Source organism: Euwallacea fornicatus, chromosome 20 (assembly GCF_040115645.1).
Source record: "Euwallacea fornicatus isolate EFF26 chromosome 20, ASM4011564v1, whole genome shotgun sequence".
NCBI classification, from domain to species: Eukaryota; Metazoa; Arthropoda; class Insecta; order Coleoptera; family Curculionidae; genus Euwallacea; species Euwallacea fornicatus.
Window position 1 is genome coordinate 2,421,860 of NC_089560.1, and position 19,599 is coordinate 2,441,458.

The 19,599-nt window shown below is 35.2% G+C and overlaps 4 protein-coding genes across 7 annotated transcripts in view; 1 reads left to right on the plus strand and 3 right to left on the minus strand.

The window, feature by feature from the left end:
- The window catches only part of LOC136345504 (methyl-CpG-binding domain protein 5/6 homolog sba-like), a 266,872-nt gene extending 258,496 nt beyond the window's left edge, over positions 1–8,376 (minus strand). For 2 of the 4 annotated variants that reach the window (XR_010733156.1, XM_066293860.1), the window contains exons 1-2: positions 7,853–8,373; positions 6,961–7,734 (exon numbers count right to left, since the gene is read on the minus strand). Coding sequence is in view for 3 of the 4 variants with exons in the window: in XM_066293860.1 (XP_066149957.1) it covers positions 6,961–7,679 (719 nt within the window). In the remaining variant the exon portion in view is untranslated. Of the gene's footprint in view, positions 1–6,960; positions 7,735–7,852 lie in introns of all 4 variants that reach the window. The other 2 variants (XM_066293862.1, XM_066293861.1) reach the window with 2 other exon arrangements.
- Positions 8,377–9,256: 880 nt separating this feature from the next.
- Positions 9,257–11,054, minus strand: LOC136345486 (protein C3orf33). The gene is made up of 5 exons (XM_066293825.1): positions 10,902–11,054; positions 10,689–10,818; positions 10,456–10,515; positions 10,088–10,396; positions 9,257–10,032 (listed from the first exon to the last, which is right to left on the minus strand). Exons 2-5 carry the CDS (start codon positions 10,782–10,784, stop codon positions 9,742–9,744), a joined length of 756 nt encoding a protein of 251 aa, XP_066149922.1. The 5' UTR covers positions 10,785–10,818; positions 10,902–11,054; the 3' UTR covers positions 9,257–9,741.
- Positions 11,055–11,462: 408 nt separating this feature from the next.
- Positions 11,463–12,906, plus strand: LOC136345485 (protein AAR2 homolog). The gene is made up of 3 exons (XM_066293824.1): positions 11,463–11,988; positions 12,044–12,374; positions 12,435–12,906. Exons 1-3 carry the CDS (start codon positions 11,580–11,582, stop codon positions 12,841–12,843), a joined length of 1,149 nt encoding a protein of 382 aa, XP_066149921.1. The 5' UTR covers positions 11,463–11,579; the 3' UTR covers positions 12,844–12,906.
- Men-b (Malic enzyme b) lies at positions 12,897–19,162 on the minus strand. The gene is made up of 10 exons (XM_066293823.1): positions 18,985–19,162; positions 16,809–16,980; positions 15,909–16,249; positions 15,546–15,726; positions 14,960–15,120; positions 14,719–14,903; positions 14,476–14,667; positions 14,134–14,276; positions 13,515–13,809; positions 12,897–13,458 (listed from the first exon to the last, which is right to left on the minus strand). The coding sequence occupies exons 1-10, from the start codon at positions 19,011–19,013 to the stop codon at positions 13,298–13,300; spliced, it is 1,860 nt and encodes a 619-aa protein (XP_066149920.1). The 5' UTR covers positions 19,014–19,162; the 3' UTR covers positions 12,897–13,297.
- Positions 19,163–19,599: the final 437 nt, after the last annotated feature.

The window sequence follows — 19,599 nt, forward strand, 5'->3', positions numbered from 1 at the left end:
TCCCTTTAACCCTTAGAAAATGTATAGGGCAATTTGGGGTAAGAATGAGCCGAGAAGAAATATTGGGGACAGGAAACTGAACACTTTCGAAACCCACACATCCCGATCTATATACAGGGCATTCATGTTTTAATGCTCAAACCTTCTTTACAAATTTTACGCCTGAAAAAATAACACGAGTTTCTATATGAACTACATATGAAAATTGCTTCTTTAAAAAAATTACTTCAGTTCCCTTAGATGGGTATAAACCTTTATAAAAAATGCACACAAAAAAGCCGCAGTATTGATTTATTCAAAAATACTGGGTGCCACTTTCGATAACTATGTATTATTAAGATATATCCAGGCTTTCAGGCCTCATTAGATGGTCCATAGTTGGAGAAATGGTATATTTCAGGACAACGCCCTTTTCATGGAAAATATAGCAAAGCCATCATTAGGGATTGTATATGAAAGGGCATAAATTGTTTTTCTACTGTTAACTTTAAAAGGCTCCATTATTGGGTGTGTTAAATGACTGTGAAGTACGTTTTCTCGCTTTTTTTCCAAAACAGTTCAATAACAAGTTAATAATGGCACGTATATGGCCCATTACTTACCTAGCGGCCTCTTCGACGACAATGTTATTATCTATCCCATTATTGTTTTGCTATGGTTGCCATGGAAATGAATGTGGAATAAAGTGCTACCGTTAATGTTTTTTTTTTCAATTAAAGATGCGTTACAGTTTGACGATTTGACGTTGAGTTAGGTAAGTTTATCGGAATTTTATAAAATCTAGTTAAATCTAGAAGTTGGAAGAATCTTGTATACTCCGAGCCTGTGAAACACTTCTGACCCTCACGTTTTAAAACCCTCAGCGCTGGATGCTTTTAAACCTGACGTTCGGGTCATAACAATGTACTTCACAACCTTGGTGTATAATGCACTATTAGGGTTGTCACGCTGAACCTTATCATAAAATGTTACCGAATATTAGGGAATCAGCTAAGTTGCTACTCTCCCCTAAGCCCCTTCAAAGAATGGAATTTTAATCTAGAAAGAAACAATACATACAGAGAGGACCAAAAGTTCCACATGAATTCGTTAAAAAATTGAAGAAGATAGTTTGCACTAACGTGCTGGAACACGTTAAGTTTTTTTTTTGTTTATTTTATGACGCAACAGACTTGTATACAAGGTTACTCATGTAGTCTAATGATAAATGTACTTTTTTAGTTTTTTCTTTGAGAACCCATACGTATATTATCACGTTTTTTGTGTTTTTTTGTGAAATTCTGAACATATTTCATGTAACATACCAGAACACAACAACAATAATGCAAACTACTACAATTTAATGTATTGAATGTTTGAACTATGCAGCGTTGGCTTTCTGACTATAGGCAAGCCGCAATTCAAATTCCTCAAGAACTTTTCTTATCATTTGAACAGGTATTTGTTGAGTTTCTTGAGTAATTATATTTTTTAACTCTTGAATATTCTTGATCTTACGTAACTACATCTGAAGATTCTGATAACTCTATGAAAAAACTCCGTTGGGGTAACATCAGGTGATCTAGCAGGCCACTCTAATTGCCATGTTGCGCAAATATTTCAATAATTATTGAATTTAGACATGAGTATGTTACATAAAATTTGTTCAGATTTTCTCAATACATGAGGTTTCATAAAAAAATGAAAAAATACATTTATCTACTACATGGGTAACCCTGTATACGTGTCTGTTACCTCAAGAAATGCACGACTAAAAAATATTTGACATGTTCCAGCATTTTCGTGAAAAATATAAAAATATTTCGTTCAATTCTTAATGACTTTATGCGGGACTTTTGGTTTTCTTATGTATAATTGCTTGAAGCTGCATTCGTACGAGTGCGAAAAGCGCACTTTTGCCACTCGCATCGATGTGAAAAGCGCGCGCTTGCGTGTGCGGCCAGTCATCGCGAGCAATTTCAACTATGCGATTTTCAGGTAATCTTTCTAATGTTTTTTTGTTTTCAAGGCAGGCGCAGAAAAACATATCTCGTACTTCTAGAGGTTTTAAATCGAGTACTTATTTGGAAAATAAGCACCTGAACCTCAATTAGTGTTATGAACAAGCTTTTATAGAAGACTTGAGGAGCGTTAAAAAGCGAAGTGGAACCCCATTTCAAGCGGCACCGCAAAAACCGATTCAATATTTGCTTAAGTTTCCAATTTGTATGATGTGCACGCGCACACACGAACAATCTTGAAGTATTTACCTACTTCGTAGATGCAACGATTATACCTGGCATTATACATCGTAGAAAGCTAACACGGTCCATGCCGTGTTAACATAAATATAAATGCGGCAACAGCTCGCTGTCTGCCATAAATTACTGCGAAAAGTAGCATCTTTGCTGCGCGGTAATTTTATTTTATATAAGTCACGATGTAGTGTCAACACTGTATCTTCTGATATATCTGACAGGGCGAACCCGTTACAACCCGAACCTACTTCTTCGAGATTCGAACGCAAATCTGATGGGAAACTTAACCTTTGTGATTACCACTCTATGTCAAAACTTGTACGCCCATGAGGAAAAGAAATACGCATTTGCATGTTGTGTGACATGCACCTAAGGGGAGCACTGCTCGCATAAGGCCTGCGACACGACTTGGTCCTATATCAGATGTGACATGCATACCTGAGCCCCGCTTTCGATAAGGTGGCACCGAAAGGGGTTGACCCTTCAAACAATTTCCTCTTTAGTTTTAACATATTACCGGGCAGGATAAAGCAAATGGCCATGTAATTCAGTCGTTGACCTTTCGCAGCGTGATCGAGCAAATTAATCGCTCAAAAATATCAATTTACTTACCAGGGAGGGGACATTGAATTAAGCTTCAACTCCCGCAAAAGGAATCAATCTAAATTGGCCAATATGTACTTTGGGGGCTTTCAGGTCGGCTTTCCATTACACACGACATGCCGGAGGATGCTGCTCGTTTGAAAATCCAGGAAAACCTCCGGAAAAACCTGTCGGCAAATCTCACGGGATGCCGTAAGGAGCGACTTAACAACCGAAGATGGAGAGAGGTTCTGCTATTTATAGCAGAAGGGTCACCTAAACCCTCTTTTAGAAAGTCAAAACGCTTTGTCTGGGGCTGAACAGTCAATGCAAACAGACAAGTTTTTGAGCGGAAAGTTTCGAAACTTTGCACCCAACTTGAAGATCATCGTCACCGGGTTAGGCCAGAGCCATTGGTGAGGCTAATAAAAATCAATATCATAATACGCCCGAGTTAAGCCGTAAAATGCGAATAAAGCTTGCGAATTGTGTGCCGTGTGCCGTGTGCCAGAAGTGGCAGGTAATAAATAGCCGGATGCTTTTTTACAACCCCAAGACCGCTTAGAAGGCAATAACACCAAGAGCGCGATCAATAACGCACCCGGTGTGATACGGTCGACTACCTGTGTTCGCCTCTCTTAAAAATATCCGTATTCGGCCAAAAGCAAACCCGATGATTGGAAGGCTATCGGGAATTTAATCTCAAGATTAATGATTATTCTAAACGAGTTTAAATGAATTAGTTCGAGAGAAGCCGAATAAGAACAGTTAAGCAGTAGTGGTTTCCGAGATGGAATCGTTTAAAGCCAAAATTGGGCTCGAGATAACATCTCCCAACTTGTACAAAGCCAAATAAGAAAGGAGTAGTACTAGATTTGAAATAATGACAGACTATCTGAGATCGACATAAAAGTTGTCTGTTGCTCCCCCTTTAAGGTTTCTAAAGCCGGCTTTCCACGGCGTGACGGGCATAGCTAAGAAAATTCGATCCGCGGGAAACTTAAGCTCGTGCATTGAATCACCTTTGGCCAAGTACGGGTGAGGTACTGCATTTTCGATTACAACTTACATGGTCATTTCACATTATAAGGCGAGTCATATAATGAAATATTCATTTGAAATTTATAACTCAAGTTGATGGGTAAGAAATAAAATCTCAAAAATTATCTGGGGAAAGGAGTCGAGTTCGAGGAGAATTGCTTCAGATGGTAGAGTTCAAATTTTCTGAGCCGGATATCCACGGCACAGCGTGCTATCATTGACGATTCTCATTGCAATGACACGTATACAGTGTGAAACATCGACGTGACTGGATTAATTGTTAATCATAAAAGCCAGTCGTTCATTAAATTTAAAATAGATTTCAATAATCAATTGTCAGTTGAGTTAAATATTCAAACTTTACTAACTTTCATCTGAGTTCCACATTAAATATCTAGTGAGGAAAAGCGTATCGAAAAAGGGATAAACCTCAGGAGAAACCCTTGTTCGGTTGGGCCTGAAATTAATTCCCTCCTGCCACCTTCCACTCGACCATAATAGCTGTAATGAGAAAATAGACGGGGAAAATTTTGTGGAACTGCTCTTCATGTTATTCCTTCAGAAGACTTCTCATATCTTTATCAAGATTAATTAATGAAATTTCATTTAAACTGACCCACTATACCCATATTATCTAATAGTGGGATCTGTAAACGTTTTGTAAATTGTTGCAATCCCCTGAAGACCTAGGAATTAGGGTATTTTTTATCAAGAGTCTTAAAGTCCCTTACTATAATTTTTCTCTTAATTTTCTCTAGTTTTCAAACCCTTCATATACCCGTATTAATAAAAATATCATAATATTAAATTAAATTATTATCATTAGATAGGTGTTAAAGTAATGTCATGTTTAATCAATTACTGTATAATACCTATTACGCAATAAAACTACACAAAAATAAATTTAAACAATAAATATCTAAATTGAATAATCCACTTGAGAGCAATATCTGGTGGCTTATTTAAAGCTTACATTGACCGAACTGGTATATACTTATTTGAGACTTAGGTGAATAGAAAGTGGCAATAATCCAATTTTATTCCACTGTGAATGCAGTAATTAGAAAGTTTATAAATATATATACTATGAATGTGCAATACTGTAAACCATATGAGTTTCAACAACGGTACCTACATATGAATTTGAATGAAACCAAGTACCTAATTAGACTAGGTCAAATCTCGGATTCCATGCTAAATCTTTGACGCATTCTAGCGTCACTGTAGGCATATTAATGGTGTTGAAAATTTTGAAAAACTAGTGCCTTAGAGAGCTTCAGAGTTTAAAAATAGGTATCCTGTCATAAAGACAAGCAAGGGGGAGGGCTACCAATTATTTAAAACATTTTAACAACTATGAAATTAGGTAGATATTGAAATTCACTGCCAAAATATATGACAAAGAATACGAGAATGTGGTGTGAAATATGAAAACCCATATGAAAACTAATAATTATATTTTAGAGGTCGATATCTCAAAAATATATAAGGCGTTGAGCGCAAAAGTGGTCCAAGGTAAAATTTTTATTTATGGAGAAAACGGTCTTTGATTTTTTGTTTTGTTTAAAACATTTTATGTGACCTTAATGGAACTTATCATTCACACAGTAGTTTGTTTTTTTTTTCTAATCGTTTTTTCTCGACAGGTAGTGAAAACCTGAATTGTTCAATGCTGAACCTCAGTACCTGAAAAATACTTGAAATGTAAATAACCAAGAAATATTTTTTTAATTTTAAAGCTGGTTAAAAATTTTAATATATACTTACCTACCAATAAGGCAAGTTTTTAATAAGAACAATTTGGTTCAAAACTGCTTACCTACCTTGGATTAAACATTTGTTGAGCTATAACTAAAAGGGGGGCAAACTTAACATAATTGGAGACACAATTTTATGTTGTACGTTTAATACTATGCAATATGTTGATAATAAAACGGACTTGATATAGGATAAAAACCTATATATATATTGAAACCTCAGTAAAAGTTTGACGACCATGAGGAGAAAGACACGTTAAAACTGTAACGGATTTTCACGATTTTTTTGCTTGTGTGATTAAACACCAAAATAATGCAATAAATACAATCAAGTTTCCAAAAATCAAATTATTAAACACATAGGTATAATGGGTTCTTTAGTAGTGCATTGAAAAGTAAATGAACAAGAATGTCAAAATTTTCCTGACTAGGACCAATAGGACATAAACCAAGGATAATTTCTCTGATAATTCACCATAAAATCGCAAGTAAGTCGCCATTTAAAACATGTAACCGACGTTGTAAAAGAACAAACTGGTAACAATCAAAGTAACTTCACCTTTCTTCAGACAATTGCATTGTGTCTTTGGGCATGATCCTCCCCATTGTCCCTTGCATTCTTTACATTATGGGAGGTATTTAATCTGGGGTTGTAAATTTTACTGTGTCAGTAAAGGGTCCATTGGTCCAATGTCCTGATGATTTACAACATCCCAAAATGTGGGAGTCTTTGTACATTTCATGGTTTCAGGCAAAAATTGTGCCTTTTTTAACAAGGAATCAAATTTAAGGTACTAAATACTTAGTAGTTTTGAACAATTTTGAAGGTTTGATAGACATCAGTATTTGTTCATAGTCAATTTAAAATGACAAAGTCAAACAAGGTTCGTTAAGCCTGGGAAGTATTTCATAATGTGGTAGTACTTCTGATTATTAAAAATTGAAAATATATCATTTGTTTGAAGTAACTCTCTGATGAAAAATATTTATTTATTCAAATCTTCTTTGAAACCTACCTGGAAGTATTAGTAGGGATCTTAATAATGGTCCTAATTAAAATTTTCTTGATTACCTAATGGGGTAATGGGGAAAATTAATCCTTTGAATAAGGACCATTATAAAGATAACTATTAATGTTGTGAGAACCGAAAAGATAAAAGATAATGAGATGAATGATTGATTTAAATGATGAAAAACTTTTTTTGATGAAAAACTTAAAAAAAAACCTAATTATTTCCATCACCATTTAAATAATTATACTAATTAATTCTCAATTGAATTAAATCAGGCCAATTAAGAAGGCAACCCTGATTTTGATGGAAAAAATAAATTATTTCACTTACCTAATGTAAACAACACATCCACCATTTAGCAATCTTTTCCATCCATAAGGAACAATGGTGAATTGGGGCTGCCCAATCCCAACCACAGGGGCCCCTTGCGGCTGCTGCGGTATGGGACCTGAAGGTGCCACAACCACCACTCCTCCAGGCCGCACACTTACACTGGGGTCATACACCACCATCTCGGGTGATGGGTTCTGCACGACAATCATCCCCTCGTCAGCAGAGCTGAGGCTGCTGCAACTCGATTCGGCAGTCTCAGAGCGCACAGAATCACACCGAACACTTTGAGTGGGTATTTCCGTACCCAAGATGTAGGGCTCTGTATACCGGTCTCGATTATCACAATCGTCTCGTTTGATATTATCCAGGCGACCAGGACCGGTCCGATCACAAGACACAACTTCACCAGAAGCACAGTTTTTGATGTTGGCCCCATTTTGGTAACTGATGTTATTCAAGGGGAAACCACCATGAGGCACCAGGTTTTCGAAATATCCTCCTTGGGTAAATATTTGTTGCTTATCACTGAAGGGCTTCGATGCAGCCATGGGGGCCATGGTATGGTTCGGGTGGGGGTACCCAGGAGGGTGTATGTTCGCCTGTTGGGGCACATTTTGATGCTCGACTGCATAGGACTGGGCGAAATTGTCGTTTGATACGTAAACTACCACATTCTGGACATTGGCTGTTGAATTCAAATCAGGCTTTAATGCCATCGTACATGCATATCAACAGCCCCCTCGTAGTGCCCCCTTTTAAGCCACAAACGTCCTGAAAGCATTAAAGATCAGAGTCAATTGCTGCAATTATGGATGCAATAAAACTTCCGAATTTTGAGAGGCAATAAACAGGGCATTGTGTAGACACACAATAAGTGGCAATTCCTTACCTGCATGTCGTATAATTCTTCCTCCAACTGCAGGCTTTAGTAATAATTACCATTACAATCTGTTGTTGGCCAAAAGATATTTTAAATTATCTGTTTTGGTAGTTGACGGCTGCTGGGTTAACCCAACACCTGTCCGTAAAACTCGCACTTATTCATGGCCAAATTGGGGTCCACACCACTTCTTTACTGCCAGTTTCATGGGAAAAGCCGAAAAAACAACGAAAAATCACTAATTTCCCATTCGTAAACAATTTCTATTTTTCAGGACTCGTTTAACACCGCTTAAAACTGAACACTGAAAAATGAAAACCATCTACACACTCCCAGAAGTCCTTGCGGTAAGGCGCCATATTAAAATCTGTCAAAAACAAAGTCAAGCCGAGTGAGCGTGGTGCCATCGATTGGTGTCTTTCTGAAATAAAGGAATTGCTTCCTAGATGGCGAATGGTGTGAATCTTAGCTATATTTGTTAGGGATAAACAGGACCGGTTTTTGTTATTTTATTAATGATTTATTACTGAGCCTAATTTAATTAAGTCACAATTAAACTTATGTTACGTGTTACAGAGTGTTTCCAAAAGTAAATTAAGATAAAAGGAAAAAGCATACGAAATTAGCCGAAATAAACTGCAGACTGGAGATTTATATTCACGTAGAACAGATTATATTATATTTTTTTATCCTTTATTACAATCTGGATATTGTTGTAGCTCGGGAAAAAATAAAAAAGTAATTGAAAAAAACTCGGTTTTTTCAAGATGACCATACAGTGAAACTACTCCCTTGGATGCGCAAGTTTTGTTTCGTTTAACCAAATCTATATCTATATACCGTTTAGGATATCTCCATGTTAAGCATCTTTTCTTGAAGACAGTGTATATTATTTCGTTTCCGTATTGATTTTTAAACCGGTGACCTGTATGTTTATAAAAGGTTGTAAAGTTTTTTGTATGTTTTGAAGCGATAATATATTTTTTAGATGATTCAGTCAGTATTCGACCGACAAGCCAAACGCTCGTTATACAGAACAAAGTAATAATTCAATGTTCTTCTGTTCCAAAGACTACGAAGATATGTCACTAATGCAGTTATCATTTAGTGCTTAAAAGGGGGTATCATGTAATTGTTATGTAGTGAGTGAAAGTAGGTGTCGCCAAATACTTTTTCCTTTCGTGTTTGGAAGCGCGTTTCTCGATTAAGACTAGATAGAAGATGGCCTTTACCAATTTCTTCTAATTCGCAGTTTAACGTAAAGAATTTCAATAGAGAGTACAGGCAAGGGCTTTGTAAGAACGGGTCGCTTTGAGTGAAGAGAGACGTCTTTCGACGGTGCCACACTTAGGAAGAGGCAATGGAAATACAAAATTGGGGTAAGATAGGTCTGAAGAAAGAAAAATTACAAAATTTTCAAATTAATGTTCAACATATTATATTTAATTTCAGAATATCACAATATGAAATGTTTTTTTGAAGCAATAAGACTAATAAATTATCTTCTCAAAGTTACAACCAAAAAATAAATGTAACCAAATATGTGTTTAACCATTAATTATTATAATAAAAAATAATAAGGCACTGGAATTTCAACCCAACAATAAACTTCTTATCTCTAAATTAAGGAGAGTAAATATTAAACAAATTGAAAAGAAACTAAACAAGGGTAAACTATAAGCAAGCACTCATATTGTCAATAAAATTTAAAAAATTCAAATGAATTTAAATAATTATTTAATTTTGATAATTCAACTTCAAGGTTCTCCAAACCAATAAATTAAATCATCAGAAATTGAATAATCCTTAGTATAAAAGAAAAATTGAACAATATTATAAATCCCCAGACATTGTAAAACAACCAGAAAACATTCAGACGCTAAACTAAACCACTTTTGTTATGTGGATGAAAACTGGGGAATAGTTTTAAACTTTTTAGAGGCAGTTTTAGTTATATTTTTTGATAGTTCATTCATACTCCTATACAAACTAGTTAGGGCATTCTTTGTAGGTGTAACATAAAATTTTAGGCCAAGTTTTTTACGCAGAGCAAATTGTTCAGCTGCCTGCAATCTTTTATAATAGACCAAAAATTTTGGATCCAGCGATAGTGGAGGCATGAGTGGCTCAGTTTGACCAAAGCCAATTTTCAGCAGACTTTCACCAATATTGAGGAAATCTTCTTTTTCCTTTATTAAACCCACAAAATAAATAAAATTCTTCAAAATAAAAATATCTACTTACATTTTTTGGTTTCTGAATTAAAAGCACCTCACATTGCACAAAGTGGGGGGCCTTGATAACTGGAACAAACTTAATCTGCTGTCCAGCCACAATGGCTTGCAGCCAGCTTAGCCCCAATCCTGTTACTTTCACGCCTGATATCTTAACTGGAAGTTGGCCTGTTTTTATTAAAGGTATATTAATCAGAGGGGTGTGCTCCACCATTAAAAGTCCCCCATTCGGATCTATTCTTTTAACTACTCCAGAAAGTTCTCGTTTCTCTTGAATAAAGTGGTTGGGTATGTCTCCAGGCCGCTTGAATTTGCTAAACTGAATTAGTTAAATATTGTGAGGCTCTTTGTTCACAGTGAATTTGTTAGTTTACTTACTGGACGGACTTTTCGAATTGCTATTGTTAGACTAATGAGGGCAACTGAATAACAACCAATCTAAAAAGAGCTATAAGATTAGCAGGGAAATAGCATCTTATTTTATTTTAGTGAGTATATTTATTGTCAGTAATGTATGTTTTTAAATAGTTTTCTGTATATATGTACAGTATCTTGGAACCCCCAAGATTTCTTGCAAAATAATGTAGATAAAACCTATTATAGGTACTTACGTGAACCCCTTTTATGTCTTTGTCAATAAGGCTCGCAAATCTATTGAAAACATCCCCGACCTTATCCATTTCTGGATGCGGTTTCCTTTCTTGCATAGTAAAAATTGTATAAATTCTGAAAATCGTTTGCCTAAAAATAAATTTGATACGGTCAAAAATAAAGATTATGGCATGGGTTTAAAGGTAAACACGTGAAACCAAACTAACACCAACCTGTTTTGAATATTAAATTCGCAAAAATAAAAATTACATCACAGCAAACATCCAAATCTAAGGGAAGAGTAAAATTCAAAACTCAACTCCAAAAATTGAGGTTATGAACATGTTTCCAAAGGCTCCTGTCACCTGCCAGCCAAGATGTGGTATTTAGCCAATAGAAGGATCAACGAATTACTCTCTCACACCAACTTTTTGAGTTATAGTTGTCATTTGTTTGTATACAGTGTGTCTCAAGATTTAAATACAATGTATCAATTTTGCATGCAATTTCTTTTTATATAATTCATATAGTGAATTCCGACCTATCTCTCTTCTACCTCTCAGAATCTACAGGGTGTTAGGTTTTCGATGAGGTACAACTCCCGAAAAAATATTACTCTGGATTCTTACCAAAGGCGATAACGAAGTGAGCCTTAAAAGTGTTTGCGAATCTATTATTATATGAATTTATCCTTCATTTTTGGTTGCAAAATTAGCTCTTAGAATTATCTATCTCAATTTAGGGACACCGTTTACATTTAGGTCACCCAATATATTAGATGATGACACATGACACGTATGATGACAATCGTAAACCGATGACTTTTATTTTAGTATTTTAAATAATACAGAACCAAATATTCTAGTTAGGAATTTTCTAATATTCTATTTAGCAAAAAATAAAATAAAAATATGGAAATCGATCAATCAACTGCCCAAAGGCTATTCAGAGAAGGAGCTTTCCTAGTTTTTCTGGACGTTCCCGAAGGAACAGAATTCGGCATAGACCTCAAGTCATGGAACACTGGCCAGAAATTTCGAGGAGTAAAAATGATCCCTCCAGGCCTGCACTTCATATTTTACAGTTCAGTCAGTAATATGGGAGATGTGGCTCCTCGAAGTGGGTTTATCCATAACTTTAAGAAAAATGAAATAGTAGTCAAAAAGTGGGATAAACTCAATGAAGGTATGCACTTGGAGAGTGTTTCAGAAAGTGAAGTCGTAGGCCTTAAAGAGAATATTAAAGCCTTAGATCAGTTTCTAGGACCTTATCCTTATAACATTTGGGAAAAGTGGAAAGCTTTGAGTGCAGATATTTCAGGTTTGTGGTTTCTGTTGAGGTGAATACTGTTTATTGTTTTATTTGGCTTAATTAGAAGAATTGCTAAAAAGGCTAACACCTCTTAGTGGTGAAGTGCGTTCAGCGCTAGAACTAGAACCTTGTACAGATGCAAATAGACCTAGAGGAAATAGAAGCAATTCTGAGAGTAATTCTGAAGCTTCAGGACCTTCATCAGCCAAAAGATCCAGGTCATTTTCATCAGAAGAAGACTTCTTACCTGATCTGAAACCTAAAAAGGGTACTGAGTTAAGGCTTACTGTATTTCCTACACAGCCATATCCAGATGGTTCAACTCCGTCCCAAATAACTCAACATTCCCTGGATTCAACTTACCTCTTTGAACAATATCTACGTTGCTACAAAGAGTTAGTAGTACAAAATGAAATAACTATATCTCTTTTATGTACATCTATTGTATTTTACAGGCCAAGAGACCTTTTAGGAGAACTTGAGTTCTGTTACATATGCTTTCTGGTGGGTCATAGTCTAGAGGCTTTTGAACAGTGGAAAAAAGTTTTCAACATCTTTTGTTCATGTGAAAATGCTATAAAAAAATATCGACGAGTATATGATCTTTTCCTGTCAGTAATTGAGCTGCAAATTCAAGAGACTCCTACAGATTTCTTAGTTGACATAGTTGCTAATAAAAATTTTGTTTATGTAAAATTGCGAGAGCTGTTTCGGGCTATAAAGAGTTCAGATGTGGATGGAAAATTGAAGTGTAAAGCCAGTCGACTTAAAGTTAATATGAGCAATTTGTATCAGTGGGATTTTAGTCATTTAGAGTCAGAGGATGAGGATGAGGCTCCAGTAGTCGTAGATTTAGATGAATGAAATGAAATTTCCAATTAAAAAAATCACTCCTTATACAGAAATAAAACACCATGTTAACATGTAGGTAATAATCGTTACTTTAATGTCAAAGACGATCCGTCAACGTATGATTAGAAAGGAAATACTGACCATTTCAAAAATTATTACTGACAACAACGGCTTTTCTGAAAAGCATATATAACTTCTTACTAATGAAAAATAATACTATGAAAGGACACAATCGCTAACATTTTAAATCGAAATAGACCTCTTATCATTATAATACTCTACGTATGTCACAACAGCGCAAAACTATGAAATACTAATTTTATAGCGATATTCGAAAGGTTTTTGAAACTCATTTCATCATTCTAACATCACAAGAGTCACATATAGTTTAATCATAATTGAATTAATCATACGCGAAATAAATAAACGAAAGTAAATTTCCTATAATTCCTCAATTCATACAAGTTTACGCTTTTAATTTGATGGGCTCCATGGGCCTGGTTTTGATGTATGGTGCCTGTGGCCAAGGCCACAAATTAGGCAAAGATGGCTCATAATTATAATTGTATTGTTGTTCTTCCACATATCTCCTTAAGTCTTTAGGTTGAGGGTAAACTGTTGCAATTCCTGCATCAGACAGATTATATCAAACACCTTAAATAGTCGCGCAACTGAAAACTCACTTTCTTTATATGCATACTCCAAAATCTTCACTGCGATCTTGATAGATACTTCCTGGATTTCGCTTAAAGGAGGATAAATGCGTCCCAACGCCAAATCCTCTTCAGTCACGTGATCGGCAACAGTTTCGCTAGCAAGGAGGAAAATATCCTCACTTATATGGTGGATACCGGAAGTGAGAATTCCTAAAGCGACCCCCGGAAAAATGTATGCGTTATTACCCTGCCCGGGCTTAAAGGTGTGCCCATTTAACGTTACATTGGGGAACGGCGAGCCGCTGGCGAATATACAACGTCCCTGAATAAAGATTTTGATGTATTTTTTCTAATTAAAACTCCCTACACACAGACAACCTTGCTGCGTCACTCCACTTGGTCGCTGTAAAACGCATCTCGTTTAAATTAAACAATTTTGAAATAATAAAAAATATATAAATAAATTCTCCAGACATGCCACAGTTGTGGGAGATAAGTGGCTTTCACTACAAAGGAGTTGTCCCTCCACGAAAGCGATTTTAGTGGTATCGGCCATAGTAAGTGGTACAAGTGAAGAGAAATGGTGCCAGAAGCAAATTTCTTTTTCAATACAGCGGCGTCTGTATGTTCGAGCCAAAAACCTTACCTGTGTGTTGGTGTAGGCCTGCTCGGCGGTACATTCAGCTTTATTCGTCGGATTACTCAAGGCAAAAATGACTGGTTTATCATTAAACTTTCCCATGGAAGTTAAGATTTCCTTTGTAAAAGCTCCTCCTTGGGCTGATGCCCCTGTGAGCAACAAATTAATTATATTAGATCATATTAGTGAGACATTAAAATTTTTGTATTATTTTATTGATATATATTACTTGTTAGGAGACTCACGAAAATAACGTTGGCACTTATTTAAAGGAGTTCATTGATTTCCTTTTTAGCTAATAGGCTAATATTTCATATTTTCTCTTTTTTCATGAACCTATAAAATTACCTATCAAAATTGAAGGTTTAATCTCGTTGACCAAACCGGCAAAGTCCTTACTAGGAGCATGATCTTTCGCATAATACTTTTTATGTCCTTCCAGATTGCCTTCTGGGCGCTCGTTGGCTAAGAGCCCATCAATATCAAACATCCAAATTTTTTTTCTGGCATCTTCTATTGTTGATCCCTCCAACACCATGGCTAAATATTCATTAATGTTTCAATACAGACAGGAACAGGCAACGAAATTACCTCGAACGGCCAGATCGGCAATACCCAAACAAGCGCCTCCAGCCCCCAAGAAACAAATCGTGTTATCTGAAAACTTCTTCCCGGTAATTCTCCTACAGGCCATGAGCCCGGATACAGCTACACTGGCGGTTCCTTGAATATCATCGTTGAAGGTGCAATAATGATCTCTATATTTCTTTAATAACCTGAATGATTTTGTCAAATTACATCCAATACCGATTAAAATCGTACTAAAACTTACCTAAAAGCATTGTGGTTGCCGAAATCTTCGAACTGTATAAGGGTGTTTTGACCATAACGTTGAATCACGCCCTGCATGAACTCATCTATAAAATCATCGTATAGTTTTCCAGTTACTCGCTTTTGCCGCAAGCCAACGTACAAGGGATCTTCTAACAAATTCTAAAAAACGAGTTTCTGCTCGAAAATTGCACCTTAACTTAAGTTAATAAAATGCATCTATTCATTGTTCACCATTATGTCATAATTTCTGCATCTTATCTTAAGCACCCACATAGGTCGACCTCTATCAAGAGGAGCCCATCTTATCGTGAAATAAAAGGAAATCAGCGGCTACGTATGTACTTACGAGATATCAATAATCTGATCCAAATCAGAAAGAAAAACCGATCAATGTTTATACACATTTGATGTTTAATGAATATTGTATACTTCATCTCAACATGTTTAATGAACATGTAATTTACATTATATCAACTAAAAAGGTAATACTTTGTGTTATTACCTTGTAACTATTTTATCAGTCAACAACGATTAGACAGACTTTATGCACAAATGCAGAATTATTATATTCTATATTCACATACTTGGTTATTAGTCCCCACATCTAACACGATAGGCAGGCATTCGTGAGGCTTTATACCTGCTAAAGCAGTGTATAATGCAAGTTTACCCACGGGAATACCCATTCCGCAAGCACCCAAATCTCCCAGCCCCAGGATTCGTTCCCCATCAGTAACCACGATGGCTTTTACGTTCGGTTCGGGCCTAAAATAGGCATTTTTTTCTACTGGGAAATTGAAAATGTCAAAAACAGACAAACAAAAAACGGCTTCACCGAATGTAAAATCTTGCAAGAAACTTAAAAAAAACACACCCATACAAACATCAACTACCATCTACCTCCAAAATCAAGACAATAAAAATTACCAAAAACTCTGTCTATGTACCAGTTTTTTAGGACATCAAAGACATGTCCTATATCGTTTATGGTGATAAAGAGCCCTCGGGGTCTGCGGTAGATTAATCCGAACTTCTGGCAGGCCAAACCAACTGTCGGCGTATAGACAATGGGCATCAATGCCTCGATATTCTCAGTCAGGAGCCGAAAAAACAGCTTCTCGTTGCGGTCATGTAGCTCTGTGAGGTATAGGTACTTGTTCAAATCCTCTTGGTAACGATCAATGGAAATTCGGCAGAGCTCGAGCTGTTCTTCCTGGGTCTTGAAGCGGGCTGGTTGGAGTCCATGGATACCTAGGGCTTGGCGTTCTTCCAAAGTAAAGGCTAAACCCTTATGATAGATGGAATTTATCAAAAAAAGTTCTAAAAAATTGACGCAAACGATGTTTTGATTAAATTATAATCAATATAATTTTTATAATGTATTGTGTTTTATTTTTGTTCCTTATTACTATAAATCTCGACTGATTGGTGAACAAATATTAATTAAGTTAATAACTCATTGAATATCGTAGTAAAAGTAAGAATATTATATTTTTTACTTAATTAAATCCTAAAATGGTCGTCCTTTTTGGAGCCCAAACTTATATTAAACATTTATTAGGAAGTCATGATTAGAAATATTCACTTCCACGCTGCGACTAAACTTATGTCACTTTAAGGTCATATTACTTAACTCTCGCTATTGAAGATATAATAAATATTTTATTTTAGATTGCAACAAACAAGATCAAAATCATTATCATAATGAGGCATTAAAGTGTATTATGTCATTATCAGGGTGTTACCTACATAATGAAATCCAACAATATATGGACTTTAATCTAATCTCTGCCAATGTTTGCACTTAATTATTCCCTTTCGCAACTGTAAAAATAAAAGACTTTAACCTTGTTTAATCTCGGATCTCTCAAATGATCAATGCCCATAACTTGTGAGGGTGTAATGATATCCCCAACCACCTCGTGGTAACCCTTTTTAGAGTCCTCATTTAAGCAGTTTATTGCCTCAAGCAGTGGCTTTTGGTTCACGGCGTTTCTTGAAACTTTGGCTAGTCCCACACTGAAAATATTTCCAATGAATTTATAACAGATACGAGTACAAATATTTCATGTTTAGCTATAAATTAACAACAGGACTAGGCGTTTACTATGGATTTCGAGTGAAATTTGTTTCATAACAAAATGAGTTAAGAATTAAATAAATATTCCAATTATAGATGAACCTGTAGCACCTAAATAAAGTTTTCACATTAGACGCTGTTGAATATTACCTATGCAATATACTAAAAAATGTATTGTTTCCTCGAGCGAAACGTTTAAGAATTGAAGGAAAAATATGTTTGCATTACGGAATACTACTGGATGCAAGTATATTTTTAGCAAATGGATATAACAATTACTGTTGGGCTTGGACAACTGGATATATTTAAAAATAATATGACTGAACTTGGCACAGATGCAGGTGTTACGTCGTCATCAGAGGCGGTCCTTTAATGATGTTAATATGTAATTTCATTTAATTATTAAAGTGACGTGTACCATTAATGAAACAGGATATTCCTATCAAGAAATTCACCACACTGAAATACAATTATTTCTCTCTAAACACTAGCTTGATAGAAAGGAAGTGACTTGCTAATTACATTAAGGAGTCAACAACCATTTTCAAAGTGGAAAACTTGCATTTCAGATCCTACAAGTTCATCGTCAAGAGACTTCAGCAGCCACCGAAGTGAGCATAATATTTTTATTAGTGGCACATTTTGGCCTGTTACCAATGATTTTTATAACTGAAATCCAAGAATAAAAGTTATGTAGTTCTAATTTTTTTCCGACGTATGTTCATTGTATCTAAGTATTCCAACAGTTTGAACCATCCTGACCTAGACAATAATAGCTACAATAGACACGATTTTTGTTTTCAAAGAAACATAAATCACTTGATTATTAGGGAATACGCGCAGCTTCTGCAAAGACTTATATTCCTCACTTTTCCAGTTTTGTATAGATTATTCACCAGTTTGTTAATAAAATTTTTATGACAATTTCAAGGCGACTGTTAGGTTTAAGTATAAATAGAAATAAAAGCCATAGCTTTGCAGTTGATATTTGTTGATAATAATTATAATATTAATAGTAATTTTTGCTCAATAGGAAATAAACTGGTTCTCAGTTTTGATTTTACACAGTATCAAGGACTAAATCACTTTCAAATATTAATGGGTTAATCTATAGTATGCTAAATGTGACATGCCAATAAGAACAATGTGAACATCAATAGAATTGATTTTACAATAAAAAATTTTAAATTTTGAATTTCTAAAAAATGGAACGCTTTTGAGGACAAATTTTTACATTAGCACTTCAATTTTTCAATGATAAGTAGAAATTTTCATCGTTGCTGAATATAAAAATTGAGTATGTGACTTTTGATTATGGCCACTTAAATTTGAAATTGCTATCATGACATCACCTCATTGGTTTATCGAATTTTATTATCTTGCAGGACAGAGATAGAGGCAGCTCATAACTCATAGGTAAACCTCTATTTTTATAATGTAATGGAATGCTCGATTTTTTCAAATAACTTTTTTCTTCAAATGTATTTTAAATTTAAACAACTTCAGAAAAGGAAAGCAGTCTACCTTATAACTACAAAAACTTTAATAAAGACAATAGTATTGTCACAATTTTGGCAGCATTTTGGAATGAACTGTGAATCATGATTTTCAGCTAGAGAAATGACTGAGCAATATACATACTATCTAATAAATTAAGAGAGAAAGTGATAAAAGCAAGAGGAAGGTCTTAGTTGAGTTGACAAATGTCGGTAAGCACAGATAGGAGACAGATAGAATGGGTAATGGCAATGAGATCTGAAATAACCGGGTAACTATTGACGTGTAACAAATAAAGTTAAATGCTTTGATTTTAAAACAAGCATTAAAGAAATGAGCTGTTTCGAACTTGATAAGTAGGCTACATGGAATTCATAGTTGTTACACAAGCAGTGCCAATCAATACATAGTAAGGATGAAATGTGAACTGAATGGAAAGCACTTACAAAAAGGACCGTGGAATAAGGGATAACATTCTTTAGGTGCTAATTCACCGACAGCTGATTCTGCGATATTTTTTAAGTCTCCTACAGCACCTAACACCACTACGTTCTAAATATCTACTGAATGAATATACTAAAATATATAAATAACAATTTTGAAGTTGAGTTTGCGCTAAATTATCAACTTTGCAGTCTCCCACCCCAATAACGAAACAGTTGTCAATGTCAGTGTCAGTGTCAAAATACATATGTTTAACTGTCAACATGTAGGCAACGATGCTAAGTGTACGAATTCATCCTTTAGATTCGGAATATTTGTAGAAAAGCAATGAACAAGAACAGAAACTGTAGATGATATTTATGGAAAATGGGACTAAATTAGTAAAATAAGCAGGGATCGTTGTAGTGCATGCCTGAGAAAAGTGGGCTCCCCCCAGCCTCTGTGTCTATTTTCAAGTTAATGAATAAAATCCACAGCCTTCTTTTAGCGTTTATTTGTTTGCATCTAAGAGATGATAATACCTACTTATACTGCGCAGAATGATATCGATATTGCTGCTGTAATAAACCTTTTCTATTAATTAAAAATTTAATTTGAAGTTAAAAAATATAAATGAT